Here is an 18,603-nt window from a genome sequence, read left to right as displayed (position 1 = left end):
ATCTGATGTGGCAATTTCTAAACTAGTTTCAGGGATGCAGATGAGTTTCTTATTTAGCAATTTTGCTCCAAAGTTTATTAATAAGAAACTGTTTATAAACTCTGACGTGGCCAAATAATTCGCTAAAATTCTTCTCTCTTGTAATTTATTTGCTGATGTGGCAATTAAGAAACTATAATTTTAGTTTCAGGGATGTGGGGATTTAGAAACTTTCAGAGACAAAATTTCTAAAAATTAGTTAACAGTTATTTAGAAACTCCAAGAGTTTCACGGATGTAGATGCTCTTACACCAAAAACAAAAACAAAAATCTTTCAAATTCATGCCGTAATTATATTTCTACTTATTTACCCATTTGCCACAGAGGACATATATACACTAAATATTATTACATACAAGAACTGTTGTTGATTAGACGTGAGTGATCAGTGATGTGTTGTTCTGTAGTTGTTAATTAAGACGAGGAAGACATTTACAACTGTCGGCACAACACAACGTCGTAATCAATTCCTCTCAGTGTTTTAATTATTCAGCTTTTGTCTGAAAAATATTTTTGTCTATATATGCGCTACAAAAAATGGTGTCGCTTCCCGAGGATGAAAGTATTTTTTGCGGTTAATATCTTTACGGATATTTTTGTTAGTAATACTAATATGTTTAAAAATAGTATTTTTTCTATCGGTATATCTAAAGGCGGCAATGAGCGGTTAAAGAGCGAGTTAGGTCACACTCGTACTCGGCTTATTGGTGTATCAAGCTGAACGAGCGAGTTTAGATTTTAGATTCCGAGCTAAAACTATTGCTCAAGACCGACTCGTGGCTTTTTCGAGCGAGCCGAACTAGCTCGTTATTATAGTTTGGCAGATTTATAAATTTGTATATTTTATTTCCTGCTATATCTTAAATTTTCATAACACATTTTATCAATTATGACTAAAATAAAATAATATTTATATGACTAATTACTGAGGAATGCTCTTAATTCAATTGTAATTAATTAAGCAAATCAACTACTATAAATTAAGTTTACAGCTAAATTCATACATACAAATATATCAAAATCCTAAATTCATACAAATATATTCACATAATAAATTCATGCATATCAAATCAAACAAATTCATACAAATTAACTTAATTGCTTATAATTAATTCACACATATTCCATATAAAATTACCAATCAACTTAAACACAGTCCAAAGTGCAATTGTCATAACACTGGCTATAACATCTATAGACCATAATATCCCCAATTTGAAGTGAACGGATCTGATTAAACTATTAAACTATATATATTAAATAGCTCGTGCCGAGTCAGGCCAAACTCAAACTCATTAATTCTGGCTCGAGTATGTAGCGAACGAGCTAATTTTAACTCGATCCACTAACGAACGAGCTGTTACTGATCGAGTCACGGGCGAATACCAAGCGGGCCACGAGCTTTTTTTTGCCAATCCTAGGTATACCACGAATAGCAGTGTTGCAAAATGCGGTATGCTGTAGGTATGTGGAAGGGCACCGCATACCGCATATACGGTATGCGGCCGCATATGCGGACTAATATATGCGGATTTTAAAATAAGAATTCATACATAATTTGTATCATTATATGCATAATCTCACAACAAAAATAAAAATAGAAACATAAATGTGAAATAGGGAATAGCTGTAGTCAACATATCAGTTATCACAGGCCACAACTCACAAGTCAGTTATCACACAACTCAGTTATCACAGCATAATACATAAATTTCATAGCATACAAACATAATGCGGTTCTATGCGGCCGAATATGCGGCCGCATATGCGGAACTGCATATTAGACCGCATATGTTTTTTCCTATGCGGTTTCCAACCGCATACGCATATGCGCCGCATAGAACCGCATTTTGCAACACTGACGAATAGTATCCTTTTATCTTTCTTTTTTTTCTGTCGAAGCGACGAAGTCCAATAAATTATTCCAGCCTAATTAATTTTTATTTTTATTTTCCGCAGCCCGTCAGCCCAAGTCGCTAATAGTGTTGGTCCTCGTGGATAATTGTTGAAGCAAATTATAATTTGTGATTTGCGAACGAGGAATGAAAACAACGAATCAAAATGAAGGGCAACGCAGGTCACTGGGAATTACCTACGGTTTTCACTCAAAAAAAAGGGTCACTGGGAATTCACATCCTCTCCGTTACCTCACAAGGGAATCTTTTACAATTAGTAGATCTAGACTATTCTTTTTAACTTGGCACAAATCTCAAAGTTCAATAATATTGTCCCCTGTCACTACTAGAATCGTAACTTATAGCAAGGGGAGCACCTGTTTGTTGCAAGGTAGAGACAGTCCTTGCAACAGAAATGGCGTTTGACCAGGACTGGAACTTGTTGCAAGGGTAGTCCCTTGCAATATGTATCGCATGCAAATGTATGATGTGCAACCATGCAACTGTTTTATATCTACCCTTGCAACTACATTTCGAAGGTAAGGTATTGTAATTTATTGGAGGTCCATGCAACAGCCCCAAATCATTGCCTTGCAACTACTTAACCACATGGAAGAAACTATATTTTATTAGAAGTCAATGCAACTACTTAACCTCATGCCCTTGCAACTAGTTAACCCCCTAGTTATATTATATTTTATTGAAGGTCCATGCAACTATCTAACCCCATGCGCATGCAAAAGGCTGGACTGGCTGTTCTCATGCAATTTCATGGGACTACCCTTGCAACTGTTTAATTCCTGGAGACAGATTTATTTCTGTTTATTTTGTATCTCCTTTTTCAATGAATATATTTAGTATAAATCACAACAACGTGAATAATAACAGTTTATAAGAATTCAAAACTTTGATAACTTAAATTTTGGGAGTTAGAACAAACATTCCAAAACAATTGAGAAACCAAAAAAATTGTACAAACAATACAAAAGTAATTGACACAACACGCATACAAATATTGATTCACTAATATTAAAACTCTTGATGGAAAGCATCGAGGGTCTAGAAACCAAATTCATCCTCACCTAATTGGTCCATGCCAAACTCATTGTCACTTACGATTATTGGATTGTCCTCCTCTTCCTCACTTTGGTCCATGTCCAACTCTTCGTCACCTCCCTCGATTGGGTTGTCCTCCAACTCTTCCTCACCTTGTGACATCGTATCGTCTACTAGCTCAAACTCATTTATTTGAGGGGCCATACCATCCCAATCAAATTCTTGATCAATTGAAACCTCGAGTGAATGATCCGGCATTTCGTCTTGGAAAAACTCTAGATTTGCATCTACACCATCCTCGGCACGAAACCTCCCCTTCGCGCTAGTTTTCATTGCCACCCACCATTGGCAAAGAAGTGCATCATAAAAGAAAGTGCATTCTAAAAAAATAATTATGTTGTAAAGAAGTGCATCATAAAAGAAAGTGCATTCTAAAAAAAAAGAGCACCTTGCGAATTAAAGAAATTTAGCTATTCTATCTAGTATATATTCAATAAAGTTTTGTCAAAAATTATTAAGACATAGAGACTGCATGTGTATCTCAAGTGCTAATATAACCCTATATGCTACTGGTAACCCTATATGAGGGCCATATTTTTCATTTTTCCAATTCAATTCCATATTTCTCTTTTTTCGCTTTAATGGATATTTCTCAACTTTTCCATATTCTAATAGAGGAAGGTTAAGGCAATGAGGGCTGATCAGGCCAATGGAGGATTGGACGACAACACCTTATTTCTGACAGCCCTTGGTGGACCAAGCCATGGTCGTGTCTTAGGATTTGGAAGCTTGCTAGAACAAACGGTGAAAACAGCAACCACCCGAGAAAGGCAGAACCATGCAACATCTTATGCATCTGGGTTGACAAATACTGGGGTACAAGAGATCTTCACTAGGGCAGAAGTAGAAGCCATGGTGCATGAACGTGATTGTCGTATCATTGAGGAACGCACTGAAAGGTTAAGAGATCAAGCCCAAAATCAGTACATGTTCTCCCAATTATACAAAATGCAGGGGTTACAGGTGCCTATTACATAGGTTAGATTGAGCAAAATCTGGGTTATTTTAGGCTTTTAAAATAATAGGGTTCTTGTGTTCATGGATTCGCACATATACATTTTTTTCTTAGGAACCAGCTAGCAGTGCTGAACTACCACAAGACGGTACATCTGGGAATATGGGTTCTTTACAGGTAATATTTTAAGATAAAAATCTATGGGATGTAGCTGTTACAAGTCTAAACCAGCCATGTTGTGCTCTCCATATTCTAACATTGCACTTCCACTTATAATTCTTAGGTTCAAGGTACCCCCTCTCAACCATCTCAGGAACTACCTTCAAATCTGCAAATGGAATTCAATACGGTTAGTACATTTACAATGTTGGTTGAATATTACAATTCTTATGAAAAGAACATCTAAGGCTGCAAATTGAAAGAATTAGATGTTCCACACTAATGGGTACCACATTAATGGGTAATGGTACCACATTAATGGGTAATGGTACCATTGAGTATTTTTAAAGATAATGGTAAGATGTAAGATGCTGGCGACCGATTTTTAAGGTGCCTAGTTTGGTGCTGTTTTGTTGGTACCGACCCAGTACTGCCATTGGTATCAAAATTGAACTGACAAGGGACCATTCTATATATACTCCTTAAATGTACCAAAACCAGCTCAAAGAACAGTGTATACTAATAATTATCAATAATAAGTTACTTCTGACAGGCTTGTACAACATAATTAATTTTTATAAAAGAATATGCTCTAACATCACAATTTGGTTTACAGAACCAACAACCAAATCCAGAAGTGTCATTCCAAGCACTACTGACTTCTCAAGACGGACAAGAAATTGCAAGTAATGATGCCGCAATGTCCAATTGGTGGGTAAATCCAACTTCGACATGAACCAGGGATGTCTAGTAGGGTTGTCGATATTTAGGGTAAAGTATTTTGGTTATATGGTGGGTATATTTTGTTAACTCATAGGGGGGCGTGAGTTTATTTTGTTAATGCTTGATAGGTGGGCACATTTTGGGTATATTTAGAAGCTAACTCTTTTATAATCAATGATGTTGTTTTACTTCTTTTTAATTTTTGGTTCAATGTAAGATGACTATACTATGTTGGTCAATGATTATTAGTTGCTTTATATTTATGTTTTTATGTGTTTTATGTGAATGTTGATGAATGGGAAACTGGGAATTGTAAAAAATTACTGGGCTGGTACCAGATTGGTACAGAGAGGGAGAATTATAGAATTGGAGCATGCTAATTTCCAGCTATTTTCTGTTATTATATACGTTGGTATGTCCATGCAAATAGTATGAACTGCATTCAAAACATGTCAATAATCACCCATGCAACAAGCTAATAATCTTCCCATGCTCATAGTCAGGTGGGACCCGTATTCTCTTGCCTTGCATATAGTCAGGTGGGACCCACGGGTGTTAGCCTTGCATATAGTCCAGTAGGACCCACGATTGTTAACCTTGCATATAGTCAGGTGGGACCCACGGGTGTTAGCCTTGCATATAGTCCAGTAGGACCCACGATTGTTAACCTTGCATATAGTCAGGTGGGACCCATGCTGCCTCCCCTTGCAAACACTAAAAACGGGGTCAACTCTGAAAGTAGTTGCATGCGCCCTTGTTGCAAGGGTATAGGCTTGCAACAAATCTATTGCAAGGGAGTCCTTGCAACTACTTAGCAGTTGTGAGGGAAGTTGTTACAAGGGCATAGTTGCAAGGGTAAACGCATGCAACAAGTGTTTTCGGGCTTGTTGCAAGGGTATCGCCTTGCAACAAGCTATTTTTCAGGGCATGCAATAAGTTAGGATTCTAGTAGTGTGTGTTAGTCTGAATCTCAAATTGGTTGAGATTTAATCTTTTTTTTTTTAAAAAGGCAAAAAGTCCATTTCATTGCTGAAATTGAGTTAAATACAAAAACATAATGTTGGTCTTTAAGTTGCCAGTAACCTGGACCAACTACCAAGTGCAAAAGAAGTAAAATAAACCAGTTCATACATCAACATAAGCATACCATACGCCAAGCACCAAAAGTAATTAAGAGTTGCTGAAACTAAGCCACTTAGTAAAGGGCTGAGACTATTAACACTACTAGAGTAAAACAAGATCCTGAGCTTCATCATCAATCTATGGAGTCTCTGCAGCTGGTGCATCCCCTGTGGGCTGATACACCACCATGGAGAGAGACATGTACTGACTAAGTGGATTGCATCCTCAATTACTGGAAGCCAATTGCCCATTGCATCCTTGAATTTCTTTTTCATGTTCCCTGTCCAGTATAGACACAAAGATTTAATTGTTAGTATAATGTTTCTAGCAGATTTAATTGGAGCATTATTAAAACAAAGATCATTTCTATGTTTCCACAAGGGCCAGCTAACTACTCTAAGAACTATGAGAAAACCAACCTCCTCAGTGTGGTCAAGTGACTTAGAAAAGACTAGAATATCTTTCCAAGTATGCCATTGGTGCATTACATCTTGGCTTTAACCTAACCAGAACCAAACTTGTTGTGCGAAAGGACACAGTAAAAACAAATGGTCTATTGACTCTTGGTGACAGCAAAATTGGCATTGAGTGTTACCAGTCCACCATTTCTTGATCAAGTTGTCTTTAGTTAGTATAGTATTGTGAGAAACTAGCCACATAAAGACCCTAATCTTAGGAGGAATTGGTAGTTTCTACCATAGCATAGAATTTATAGGTTGAACCCCTCCAAAATTAAAGTTGAGATTTAATCTCAAATTGTAAAGTGAGGATAATCCTCTACAGTACCTGGGAGGATACGAATCCGGTCACTAGATCAGGTCACGACACGAGTCCGCTCCTTGGGTCGGAATCAGTCACTATAGTAAGTTACCTAGAACCATAATTTTTTTATATCCGCTCTTCGGCTTAGACTCAGTCGCTCTGAATGAATTTTGTACTCTTTCCATTATTTTCTACCTACTTCTGATCAAATTCATGGGTCATTTCTTGTGCTTATATTATATTTTTATTATCAAAATTTTAATAATCGAAATTTTAAAATTTTAATATTAAAAATAAAATCTTAGTTATGATCTATAATTTTAACTAAGATCTATAATTTTTTTGAAAAAGTTTCCGAAGTGCCCATGAAAACTTTCAAATAAGCCATTTTTCGGAGAGTCCACTTAAAATATTTGTAAGTTACAATATCTTATAATAATTTAATTTTGTAAATATAAAACCATGTATAGCACAAATTGGTATGTAATATAGACTAATATTTTTATTTTTATAATTCTAATGGTGGATCCGAACAGTTCACCATAATCTCCATATATGTACTTAAAAACCAAATTTTATATATTTTAGAATCTTTTACTATATTTTAAGAATGGTAGAAAATCACTAATAGTAAAGAAATATAAAATTCAGTCTGCAAGTACATATTCATATAAAAATCATAGTGAACGGATGAAAACAAAAATATTGTTCAGTATTACGGACCAATCCGTGCTAATCTTAGTACAACATACTCACTCTAACTTTTTTTTCTCTATTTCTTCAAAGTAGGAAATAACTTTTTTTTTTATCTGTAGCATTTTAAAAAAATAATTTCAACCTATGACATTATATATGAAAATTTTCGGAACATAACACAAATGTTGTCGGTAACAATATTTTTGTGCTAAGGTAAAACACTGATATTGACAGCATTTCACCTCTAAAGAAGTGTTGTCATTGACAGTGAAAATTATATAAAATATGTTTACCCAAAAATTACAGAAAATATAATGTAACAAGAAAAATTATTAAGAATGTAAACCATATGACCATGATTGTATTACTTTATCTCCTGAGATTTTAATTATTTTTAAAACTAAAAGGAAACTATTTTTTAATGACAGTAAGAGCATTTATATTGAATTTTCTATTATAATTTTATATTCGAGGCCGTTCGAAGAAAATATTGTCAAGTTAAGGTTGATTGATACCTACACGTCTAACTTGAGAGGAAGTGTTAAGAAATGTGATTAGGGGTGTACTGATGATTAGCCTCAAAGCTATATAGAATCTTCATCATTGGCTAATTAAGAAAAAATAAATGGAGCTAAGACATAGATTCCACAGAAATATTATCGTTACAGAGCAAAGTTTACTTTGGAGAAGGTGCATATATAAATACACCATAGAATTGTGTAATAAATACAACATATGAGAATTGAATAAAAACAATTCATCATCAATATTTCGTATTTACTTCAAAATTCAACAGTTTTTAACAACGGATCATTTTTGGAAAATTATGCTAACAAATTAATATCATCTTATAAACACACACACACACACACACACATATATATTATACTGTCTCCAACTCTCCATACATGAAGCTCACATATATCCAACTTTATTCAAAACAGAAATCTAACATATTCACAGAACAGGAAGAAAATTAAAGCACACCCATACAATTATAGCATTGTAGTGTTTAGGGTTTAGGGTTATCCTCCCAACAGTAGTCATTGTACTCTAGTTATTGCCACTAAATACAACATGATCTTGGGGCAAGAAATGACACACCGGTACGGTACCAGGTTTTACATTCAGCAGTTTAAATGCAACGTGGTTCGGGTTCCATGCTGATGTGTTGGCATGGCATACCGCGACAGCATCGACCACCGTCCCATGTTTGCCTGTCATCTTCACCGTGTAACCCTTGGTCGGCTTTGCCAGGTGACAGTAAAACACAGCGTAAGCGTATTTTTGCTGGTGGCATGCTACAAGCTCATCTTGTGCCAAGTTTTTTACCCCTGAAGCCACAATTGTGTACTCTTGCTTCGGTGTCTCATCCTTAGAATGAACTGTCGTTGATACCTATCAGAGGAAACAATATAAATTAAGAACGTGTGTTCGACAAAGCTATGTTGAATAATTTGCTTCAATATCACTAAGCATCTTAATACTAATAAACCACAAACTTAATTTTGGTACATGATCGATCAGTTTAACATTAATATAATTTTCTGGTAAGTGGATGCCATTTTATTTTATCAATCAATATGTCAAGATTAAAGATATTTAAGGAATACAGAAGTACTGGGATTACCGATTCAACATTTCTTGTGCCGAGATTGGCAACAGCAAAATCCACCATTGATTCAAGAGAAGTGGCACACATCTTCTTCTCCCCCTTTAACACTGGATCCTCACACTGTCTCAGAGTCTCCTTCATTGCTTCCTCCTCATCAGAACCAGGCTGAACTGAGAATTGGCTAATTATCTCTGGTAATTTCTTCGAAGAAAATGGGATTGACTCAGCCTCACTCCTTGGCAAAAACTTGGCAATGACATTTGTTTTCTCAAATTGCATGTTCATCTTTGAACCAGGATGCAGATCTTGTTCTAAGAAAAACAAGTTCATCTGACGATTATCGTGCAGCTGCTTCTCGGTGGCAGCAGAACTGTAAACCAAGGGACCTATAATTGTGGACGATTTCCCCACCGCAGTTGTTCTTTTACCTACGTTCACATAGGTATCGGTCTTGGAATCCATGACGGTGTCTGTTTATGCAATCAGAATAAGATTCAATTTTTAAGTAAGGCAAAAACTTTGTTTATCATTTTAGATTTACTGGTATGGATTTAATAAAGGACACATTAATTAAGATTATTGTGTGCAGAGGTGGATTCAGTAAAGATGAATGGGGTCAATTGTCCCCTTTTATTTTTAAAAGTCATAAGCTTAGTCATAATTTTGCTATATAGTTTAGAGTAAAATATTATGAATACTGCAAAATTGACACATACCAAGAATGAAAATTATATATAATTGATTCCAATATGTATTTAACCCTCACAGCTTGAAAGTTTATATAATTGCTATAGGTCCAAAATCCATATCGTATATATGTTATTTGGTATTGTTATCTACTATTGCTTTATTCAATAAATAATAAAAAAATTAGCAAGTTTAATTTCTATATATGTATATATATCGACATTGATCCAGCCACGATATCAAGTACGCTACGCATTGTGTATATTTTGAGTATATTCTTACAATGTGAGATTTGATTAACAGACAATGTTACTAACAGTTGCACTATTTTTTTTTTTTTTTTTGTGGAGTACAGGGGCAGAGATAATTTTTATACCAGAGCTTAAAAGATCAGTTATGGCGGTGGGCATATGAGTATTGGGTAAGACAGTGTGCCAGTAAGCCTGAGCAGGCAGTAACAGTAACGCTGCATTGCTTGCTATAACTCCAATCTACAAATAACAGAAAGTCAGAAACCCAAATAAACTCTATATTGTAAAGAATTAATGGTATTAGCAAGTAGCAAATATATATTGCTTTTTTATAAGTACATACCAGGAGAGAGCAAAGGAGGGGCAAAAAGCTATCCATAAGCAGAATTTGGTGCAGCGATATGGATTTATATAATTAAGGGGAAGGTGCCTTCATGTCATTTATATAGTTGTATATAAAATTAAAAATCTAATAACATATCATATAAAATATCAACTATAAAATATCAACTCCTACTATCACCTATAAAATATCAACTACAAAATATCAACTCCTACTATCAGCTATGAGGAGGGATCCACTTTCAACATTTATAAGTTACAACATCTTAATTACCACAATTTACTTTTCCGATTTTAAAAGTCCAAATAGTCAATTCAAACTGTTCAACATGATATCTATATTAACATGTGATTGAATATAAAATTTTATATTTTTTTTTGAGTTTTTTTTATTATTTATTAAATATTTTACAAAACTGTTGTTTTTAGACAATTCTGGATCACTAAAAAACAACAGTTTTGTAAAATACTTAATAATTAGTAAAAAAACTAAAAAAAAAATGTAAAATTCTATCTCCAAGTACATTTTAATATGGATATCATGTTGAACGATTCGAATTGACTGTTTAAACTTTTAAAATGACAAAACCGAAGTGTTGTAAGATATTGTAACTTACAAATGTTGTAAGCGGATCTCTTCTCATCAGCTATATAGTGACTAATTGTACAGGATATATATCTTTGGCATTTTCTCTCAAATATATATTTTTTTTTAATTTTCCATCTAATGTCAAAGCGTACGCGCCTTACGCCAAACAAAAAAAAAAATTAATAATTAAACAAACAAAAAATCTTTCAATTTCGTGCCGTCATTATATTTCTACTTATTTACCCATTTGCCACAAAGGACACATATACACTAAACATTGTTACATACAAGAACTGTTGTTGATTAGACGTGAGTGATCAGTGATGTGTTGTTTTGTAGTTGTTAATTAAAACGAGGAAGACATTTACAACTGTCGGCACAACACAACGTCGTAATCAATTCCTCTCGGTGTATTATTCAGCTTTTGTCTGAAAAAAAATTGTCTATATATGCGCTACAAAAAATGTTGTCGCTGTTCCCGAGGATGAAAGTATTTTTTGCGGTTAATATCTTTGCAGATATTTTTGTCCGTAATACTAATACGTTTAAAAATAATACTAATCCGTTTAAAAATAGTATTTTTTTTATCGGTATAACACGAATAGTATCTTTTTATCCTTTTTTCTGTCGAAGCGACGAAGCCCAATAAATTATTCTAGCTTAATTAATTTTTATTTTTATTTTCCGCAGCCCGTCAGCCCAAGTCGCTATTAGTGTTGGTCCTCGTGGATAATTGTCGAAGCAAATTATCTCCGTCTCCATTCTATTATTAAGCACGTTGAGTGTCTGCTCCGCCAACGGCTACGATTGAAAGATGAAACTTCAGATTTGATCTCAGCCCTCCAATTACATAATTTTTTTTTTGATTAAATACATCTGTGTTATGTATAGAAGTCTAAATTTAGTTAAAAACATACTCACCACATGTGCTGCCACACAATACGTTACAATTAGAATTGAACAAACTATGAAATTTAGCAATATATTTATCCGTTTTTTTTTATTTCTTTGTTTCCATATTTCTCCTCTTCAATTGAGAAGACTTCACCTTCCATTTTTTTATTTCTTTGTTTCCTTACTTTTTCTTCGTTTCTATACGGATCATAATGGAAATCAATTTTTTTTATTTCCTTATTTCTCTTTCTTTGTTTCTATACATATTGTTGTGGGTAATTTAGAATATATCAATATGTGTGTTCTAAATTGGAAACAAAGAAGAAGAAGAATATAAATTGGAACGTGTGTGTGAATATATATTTCTCTTATATATGTGTGAGTGTATATATAGAGTGTGGCTAATATGCATTCAGTAGCACTTCGGCCGAAGTGCTACCGATTCATTTTTCATTTTTTAAAGTTTAAATGATCGATTCAAACCGTTAGATGTCATCTCCATATTAAAATGTGCTTGGAGACCAAATTTTACATTTTTTGGAATTTTTTTACTATTTATTAAGCCACTTTGAAAATCGCTGATCCAACGATAGCTTCTGATTTTTACTGTTTGGTAAGCCACCGTTGGATCAGCGATTTTCAAAGTGGCTTAATAAATAGTAAAAAAATCCAAAAAAAATGTAAAATTTGGTCTCCAAGCACATTTTAATATGGAGATGACATCTAACGGTTTAGATCGATTATTTGGACTTTAAAAATCAGAAAATGAATCGGTAGCACTTCGGCCGAAGTGCTACCGAATGCATATTAGCCACACTCTTTATATATATATATATATAGGAATATGCTAGCATGCTATGCATAGCATAGAGCCCCTCCATGCAACGCCTTGGATTTCGACTTTTCAAAATCCTAATGGTCGATCCGAACCGTTCATCTTGTTCTCCATATTAATATGTATTTGGGGACCAAATTTTACATTTTTTGGAATTTTTGTACTATTTCTTTAGATTTATTGAAAATCGCTGTTTTTCAGCAAATCTGGACCATAAAAAAACAGCGATTTTCAATAAATCTAAAGAAATAGTAAAAAAAATTCAAAAAATGTAAAATTTGGTCTCCAAATACATACTAATATGGAGAACAAGATGAATGGTTCGGATCGACCGTTAGGATTTTGAAAAGTCAAAATCCAAGGCGTTGCATGGAGGGGCTCTATGCTATGCATAACATGCTCGCATATTCCTATATATATATCCTATACATACACACGATAACACTTTTTATTTATGTTTTTTGATATCATATTATATGTCGTTATTGAATTTGTACGATATTTGATATTAGATTCAAATCGAGCTATTATTTGATATCATTGATACTTAAAAATAAAGAATCATCATATCATCAAATTGTTATCATAGATCACGATTAAAGTTAATTAAAAATACATAATCATATAAATTTTCTATTAACATGTGTCTTAATTTTTGGATAATTATTATTTTCATTGATATATTTTTTTTTCTTATAATATGTCTCCGTTGCAACGCACGGGCATGATACTAGTAATTTATGATTTGCGAAAGAGGAAACAAAACAACGAATCAAAATGAAGGGCAACACAGGTCACGGGGAATTCACATCCTCTCCATTACCTCGTAAGGGGATCTTTTACAATGAGTAGATCTGGACTATTCTTTTTAACTAGGCACGAATCTCAAAGTTCAATAATATTGTCCCCTGTGTTAGTCTGAATCTCAAATCGGTTGAGATTTAATCTCAAATTGTAAAGTGAGGATAATCCTCTACAATACCTAGGAGGATACGAATCCGGTCACTAAGTCCGGTCGTGATACAAGTTCACTCCTCGGATTAGAATCTATCACTCTGGTAAGTTACTTAGAACCCTAATTTTTTTTATATCCGCTCTTCGGCTCAGACTCTGCCGCTCTGAATGAATTTTGTACTCTTTCCATTATTTTCTACCTACTTCTAATCAAATTCATGGGTCACTTCTTGTGTTTATATTATATTTTTATTTTCAAAATTTTAATATTAGAAATAAAATCTTAGTTATGATCTATAATTTTAACTAGGATCTATAGTTTTTTTGAAAAAGTTTCCGATGTGCCCGAAAACTTTCAAATAAGCTAATTTTCTGAGAGGATTGATCCACTTAAAATATTTGTAAGTTACAATATCTTATAATAATTTGATTTCATAATTTTGAAAGTCAAAACAGTTAATCCAAACTATTCAACATGATCTCTATATTAAAATGTGTTTGGAGATCAAATTTTATATATTTTTTATTATTTTTACTATTTATTAAGTATTTTACAAACTATTGTTTTCAGTAGTCTAAAATTGGATTTTTTTTTAAATATAATTCCTTTTATATCTTTCAACAGAACAAGCATGCTGTGTGGATTTTTTTTAGAAAAATAGCCTAGGATCGGTGGAGCAAGAAAATCATTTCCTACACCGATCCTAGGGATCGGTGGAGACAATTTCTCACCCCGCCACAGCATTCTGCACATTTGGCCACACCAAATACCTCCACTGGTTCTATAGATCAGTGGAGCCTCAAAAAACCGTCTCCATCGGTTATGTGGATCTGTGTAGCCCCAAAAATTTCCTCCACCGTTCCAATGGAAAAATGGTTGAGTATCTTGAGAGGATAAAAGAAAAAGAGAGAGAAAAAAAGAAGCTCAATGTTTTTAAAAGGAAGAGGAAAAAGGAGGAAGGAGAAGGAAAGGGAGAGATGAACCCGCCGGGCCAAAATTTGTAAATCAAGCCTCCACCGATCTCTAGGATCGGTGCAGGTAAATATGAGATCTTCTGTGGCAAAGCTGTGGCGGGGTGCGAGAATAGCTCCACCGATCTCTAGGATTGGTGGAAGCTATTTTTCTAAATTTCACGCAAAGCGTGCTTGTTATGTTGAAAGAATTAAAATGAGTTCTATTTAAAAAAAATCCTAAAATTGTCTAAAAACAATAGTTTTGTAAAATACTTGATAAACAGTAAAAAAAATAAAAAAATATATAAAATTCGATCTCTAAACACATTTTAATATAGAGATCATGTTGAACGGTTTGGATAGACTGTTTGGACTTTGCAAATTTTAAAACTGAATTGTTGTAAGATATTGTAACTTACAAATGTTGTAAGTAGATCCTCATTTTCTCATGAAACCATAATATTCAATATCCCATAAAAAAAACTTAATTTTCCCTTTTATATAATTTAGTTTCTATTTAATTATTTTAAACATCAATAGAAACATATACCATTTTATTTTATAAATCTATTTTACGCTTCATATTTCCTTTCAGTGTTATTCGCTCAAAATTTCATCTGCTGCTTTCTTGTGCTATTAGCCTATTAGCTTCACCTCTCTTCCACCCTCCTTATTCTCTTTTTTTTCTCCACTGCTCACCTAACCACAGAACTACTGAACCTGTATGTACCGGTGCTAATAAGCTATTCACACTAATTTGAACCTGTATGTACCGGTGCTTGCATGTTAATACTATTCTTTATCGGTTTAAGCTATTCACTATTATCAATGTATAATCCAAAAAATATTTTTACTAATCCGAATGGCATTATTTTCACACTAATTTGAAAATCACTCTTTTTTCTCTATTCTTATTTACTGTTCTCAAATTTCATAATTATAGCTATTATAGCTTCCATCCAAAATTACCATAGGGATCAAGAACTTAAAGGTAAATATATATTTGTATTTTCCTTTCCTTTTGAAGTGCTTGCATTGTGACCAAAATAATTTAAATCTTGAGATTTGTAAGAGAATTTTAAAATTTAAATTAAAAAATTAACTATAAAATAGTGCTGAATGCTTAAGCTATCAGAGGAATAACAATGAATAATTATCTTCGTACCAATGTAAATTTTTTTTTTGTTTGCACGTACGGTGCTTATGTTGATTGTTGACCATAAAAAATATTTATGTGTTTGCCACATAAGATCCCCAAGTTGCCACCAAATTCACACAAACCCAGAAAATCCAGAGTTTATGAAAGTTATCAAATTAATTAAGTTCACGGATTTTTCAATTAAAATCCAAACAAGCCTAATTCTTTGAATTTACCAAATAAATTCCATGAATTTCTTAACCAAATCTCAAAGCCAAATTTAATGAAATTTACCATATTAGATATAATAGTAAAAGTATAAACAGAGTTAAGAAATATATTGAATATACTAAAGATTTTAAGGTTAAATAAAAAATTGAAGAAGTCTCATAAACATGTTTTTTCAATAATTTTTTTATAGGATATGTGGATGGATCTTTATGGTTTACAGTAGCTGTATTAACTTGCTGGTAGGGTTGGCAACCAGCCGAATTGAGCTAGACGTAGCTCGTGCAAGCGAGTCAACATTAGAATTTGAACTAAAAAAGTGGCTCATGGCTTGTTTACTTTCTGACCGAGCCAGAAACGAATGAGCTTTTTCCGAGCGAGCAATGAGCCGCGAATTATTTTGCCACCCTAGCTTACTTGCTGGTGTTTCTTTTAATTGAAATGTTATTCTCAGAAATCTCTTATCTTAACAGCAATTATGAAACCAAACCACCCACATCAACACGACCTGGCATGCTTGTAAATTGTAGACACTACTACAGATTTCTTGATTGTACACAGTTAAAAACTAAGTTTGTACGTACACAGTTTTGCATCCGTGGTTAGACATAGCATGTATGAAAGTGTCGGTAAATTGTACACGATTGTAAAACCGTGTACGTTTCTTCAAAAACAACATTTTTTTTTCGCAAAACAATGATACACAGTTTTAGTTTATGAAAATACCAATCGTACAATGTTTTAATTAAAAAAAAAGTTATTCTAGATCTGAATTTATACCAAAAAATACAAACATTTGTCAATATACCAAAAACACTACATTTAAAAAAATTATGAATTTAAAGACAACACATACCAAAAACACTACATTTACCAATATAAACAATATTTACAATTATATTACACAAATTATTATTCTAACTTAAAAAAAAAATAAACACTAGATTCGAGCTTCATATATTTACATGAACAATGCCTATAAAAGTATAGTAAAGGAGTACAAAATCAAAATTTAGAAAGAAAAAAAAAACCTTAATTAGAAAAATCAACTCAAGTTTGAGACATGACGATTATTCTATTTTTTTTAACATGATACACAAATAATTAGACACAAAATTGACAAAAGAAAGAATAATTAGACATGGTATTCAAGAAGTTACATGAATATATATAAACTGTATTCAAGCAGTGATCACAGAGATCATTATATTTTTTAATAATATAATGATTTCTAGTTTATAATTGCACAAATATACACTGTACATTCAAGACTTGAGTTTATAACAGATTTGAAAGACTACAGCATAGTTCTATATATTAACAAGCGAAATATCTCATATTACCATTCAAAGAGTTGATTAGTATTTAGCAAAGAGTTGATTAGCCTGATTGAACCGAAGGAGAGAGAAGTAGAAGTGGGCTAAGTTTTCTCGGTCGGCCCAATTAATAATTATTTTTGGGCTGAGTTAAATAAATTTGGAATTGCTATATAATTTGTTGTGAGTGAGACTATGGTAATTAGTTATTGATCCGTACTATAGATCCATATTGTTCTTTTCCGAATTTAAACATTAAACATGATTTCTATATAAAAATGTAATTTGAGACAAAATTGTACATTTTTTAGAATCTCTTTACTATTGTGAGCATAATTGGCACGTTAGGTGTCATGACTCATTATTGTCTATCTTCATCTTACACATTAGATAATTTCTCTAGTAAACATTAACTGTGGAATTAATGTTTAGGTCTTGAACGATTAGATATTAATTTTTCAAAAAGTTAAAAAAAATATATATAGAACTTTTAGAGTTGTTGTTTGACCTTCAGATTGACGAAAATTAAAAGTAAAATAATTCTATGTATACGTAAATATGATAGAGCAAAATTTTAGGGTTTTGACCACCATTGCTACTTAATCCATTTCAATAAATTATTATTCGGCATTTGATTTTCAGATGTTGTTTGAAGGTTTCTAATCCAATTTAGTAACTATCGACTCTTGGTTTTGGTCGCCCAATCTAAAAAGGAGTTCAACTAAGTCTTGTCTTGGTAGATGCAAGGGTTCTACGATTAGCTCAAAGATTTCTAGACTTCACTACTACGTCATTCGCCTATACTTTTTTTCTTTCCATTGGGTATCCTCATGGTGAGGTAAGAGAATACGACATTCATCTGCAGATCTCAAGACTTTCATGTCTACTTTTATTGGTACAACTAATGGTATCTCCAACTACAATTTTCACCACTTATCTATGATTTTTATTCTCCTTATCATAACTCAGTTGATCCAATGATGTTAATCATCTAAGAGTGGCCATCATGATAGCGGACTCAATCTAACACATAAATTAAGTAAAGATGAACATAATATGCAAAAGCAATCAAAGCAAACAAAAACAATTTCAAATACCAAATAAACTTAATTATATTGAAAATTTATAAATAACAATTAGGTACTGTCAAGCCCTAAGAACACAAATTTAGCCTAGCATAGGCTTTATTACATGCAACAAGGAAGAGAAGAAATATACAACCATAAAAGAAGATATGCCTTTGATCTGAATCATGCTTGTCTAATATGCCTTTGATCTGAATCATCCTTCTAGTGCTTTAGGGGACGTCTGGAGATGAGTGAAGTGCAAGATA

The 18,603-nt window shown here is 33.1% G+C and overlaps 1 protein-coding gene and 1 long non-coding RNA gene across 2 annotated transcripts; one reads left to right on the top strand and one right to left on the bottom strand.

Moving 5' to 3' along the window:
• The first annotated feature begins 3,680 nt into the window (after positions 1-3,680).
• On the top strand, positions 3,681-5,134 carry LOC144563798 (uncharacterized). The gene is made up of 4 exons (XR_013514439.1): positions 3,681-4,028; positions 4,120-4,182; positions 4,289-4,354; positions 4,781-5,134. It is a non-coding gene; the product is annotated as an uncharacterized LOC144563798 (long non-coding RNA).
• Positions 5,135-8,372: 3,238 nt separating this feature from the next.
• LOC144564259 (BURP domain-containing protein 3-like) lies at positions 8,373-10,457 on the bottom strand. The gene is made up of 4 exons (XM_078313843.1): positions 10,364-10,457; positions 10,146-10,260; positions 9,098-9,552; positions 8,373-8,865 (listed from the first exon to the last, which is right to left on the bottom strand). Exons 1-4 carry the CDS (start codon positions 10,397-10,399, stop codon positions 8,521-8,523), a joined length of 951 nt encoding a protein of 316 aa, XP_078169969.1. The 5' UTR covers positions 10,400-10,457; the 3' UTR covers positions 8,373-8,520.
• Positions 10,458-18,603: the final 8,146 nt, after the last annotated feature.

Source organism: Carex rostrata, chromosome 13 (genome assembly GCF_964058835.1).
Source record: "Carex rostrata chromosome 13, lpCarRost1.2, whole genome shotgun sequence".
In the NCBI taxonomy this organism is placed as follows: domain Eukaryota; kingdom Viridiplantae; phylum Streptophyta; class Magnoliopsida; order Poales; family Cyperaceae; genus Carex; species Carex rostrata.
This window is presented reverse-complemented; position numbering and strand designations above follow the sequence as displayed.

Excerpts from the sequence above, each read along its gene's own strand:
- LOC144564259 (XM_078313843.1), bottom strand. The coding sequence starts at position 10,399 with ATGGATAGCTTTTTGCCCCTCCTTTGCTCTCTCCTG. Across the intron at positions 9,553-10,145 it reads AACTGATCTTTTAAGCTCTG|ACACCGTCATGGATTCCAAG; the intron begins GTATAAAAATTA and ends TTGCATAAACAG. Across the intron at positions 8,866-9,097 it reads GCACAAGAAATGTTGAATCG|GTATCAACGACAGTTCATTC; the intron begins GTAATCCCAGTA and ends TTCCTCTGATAG.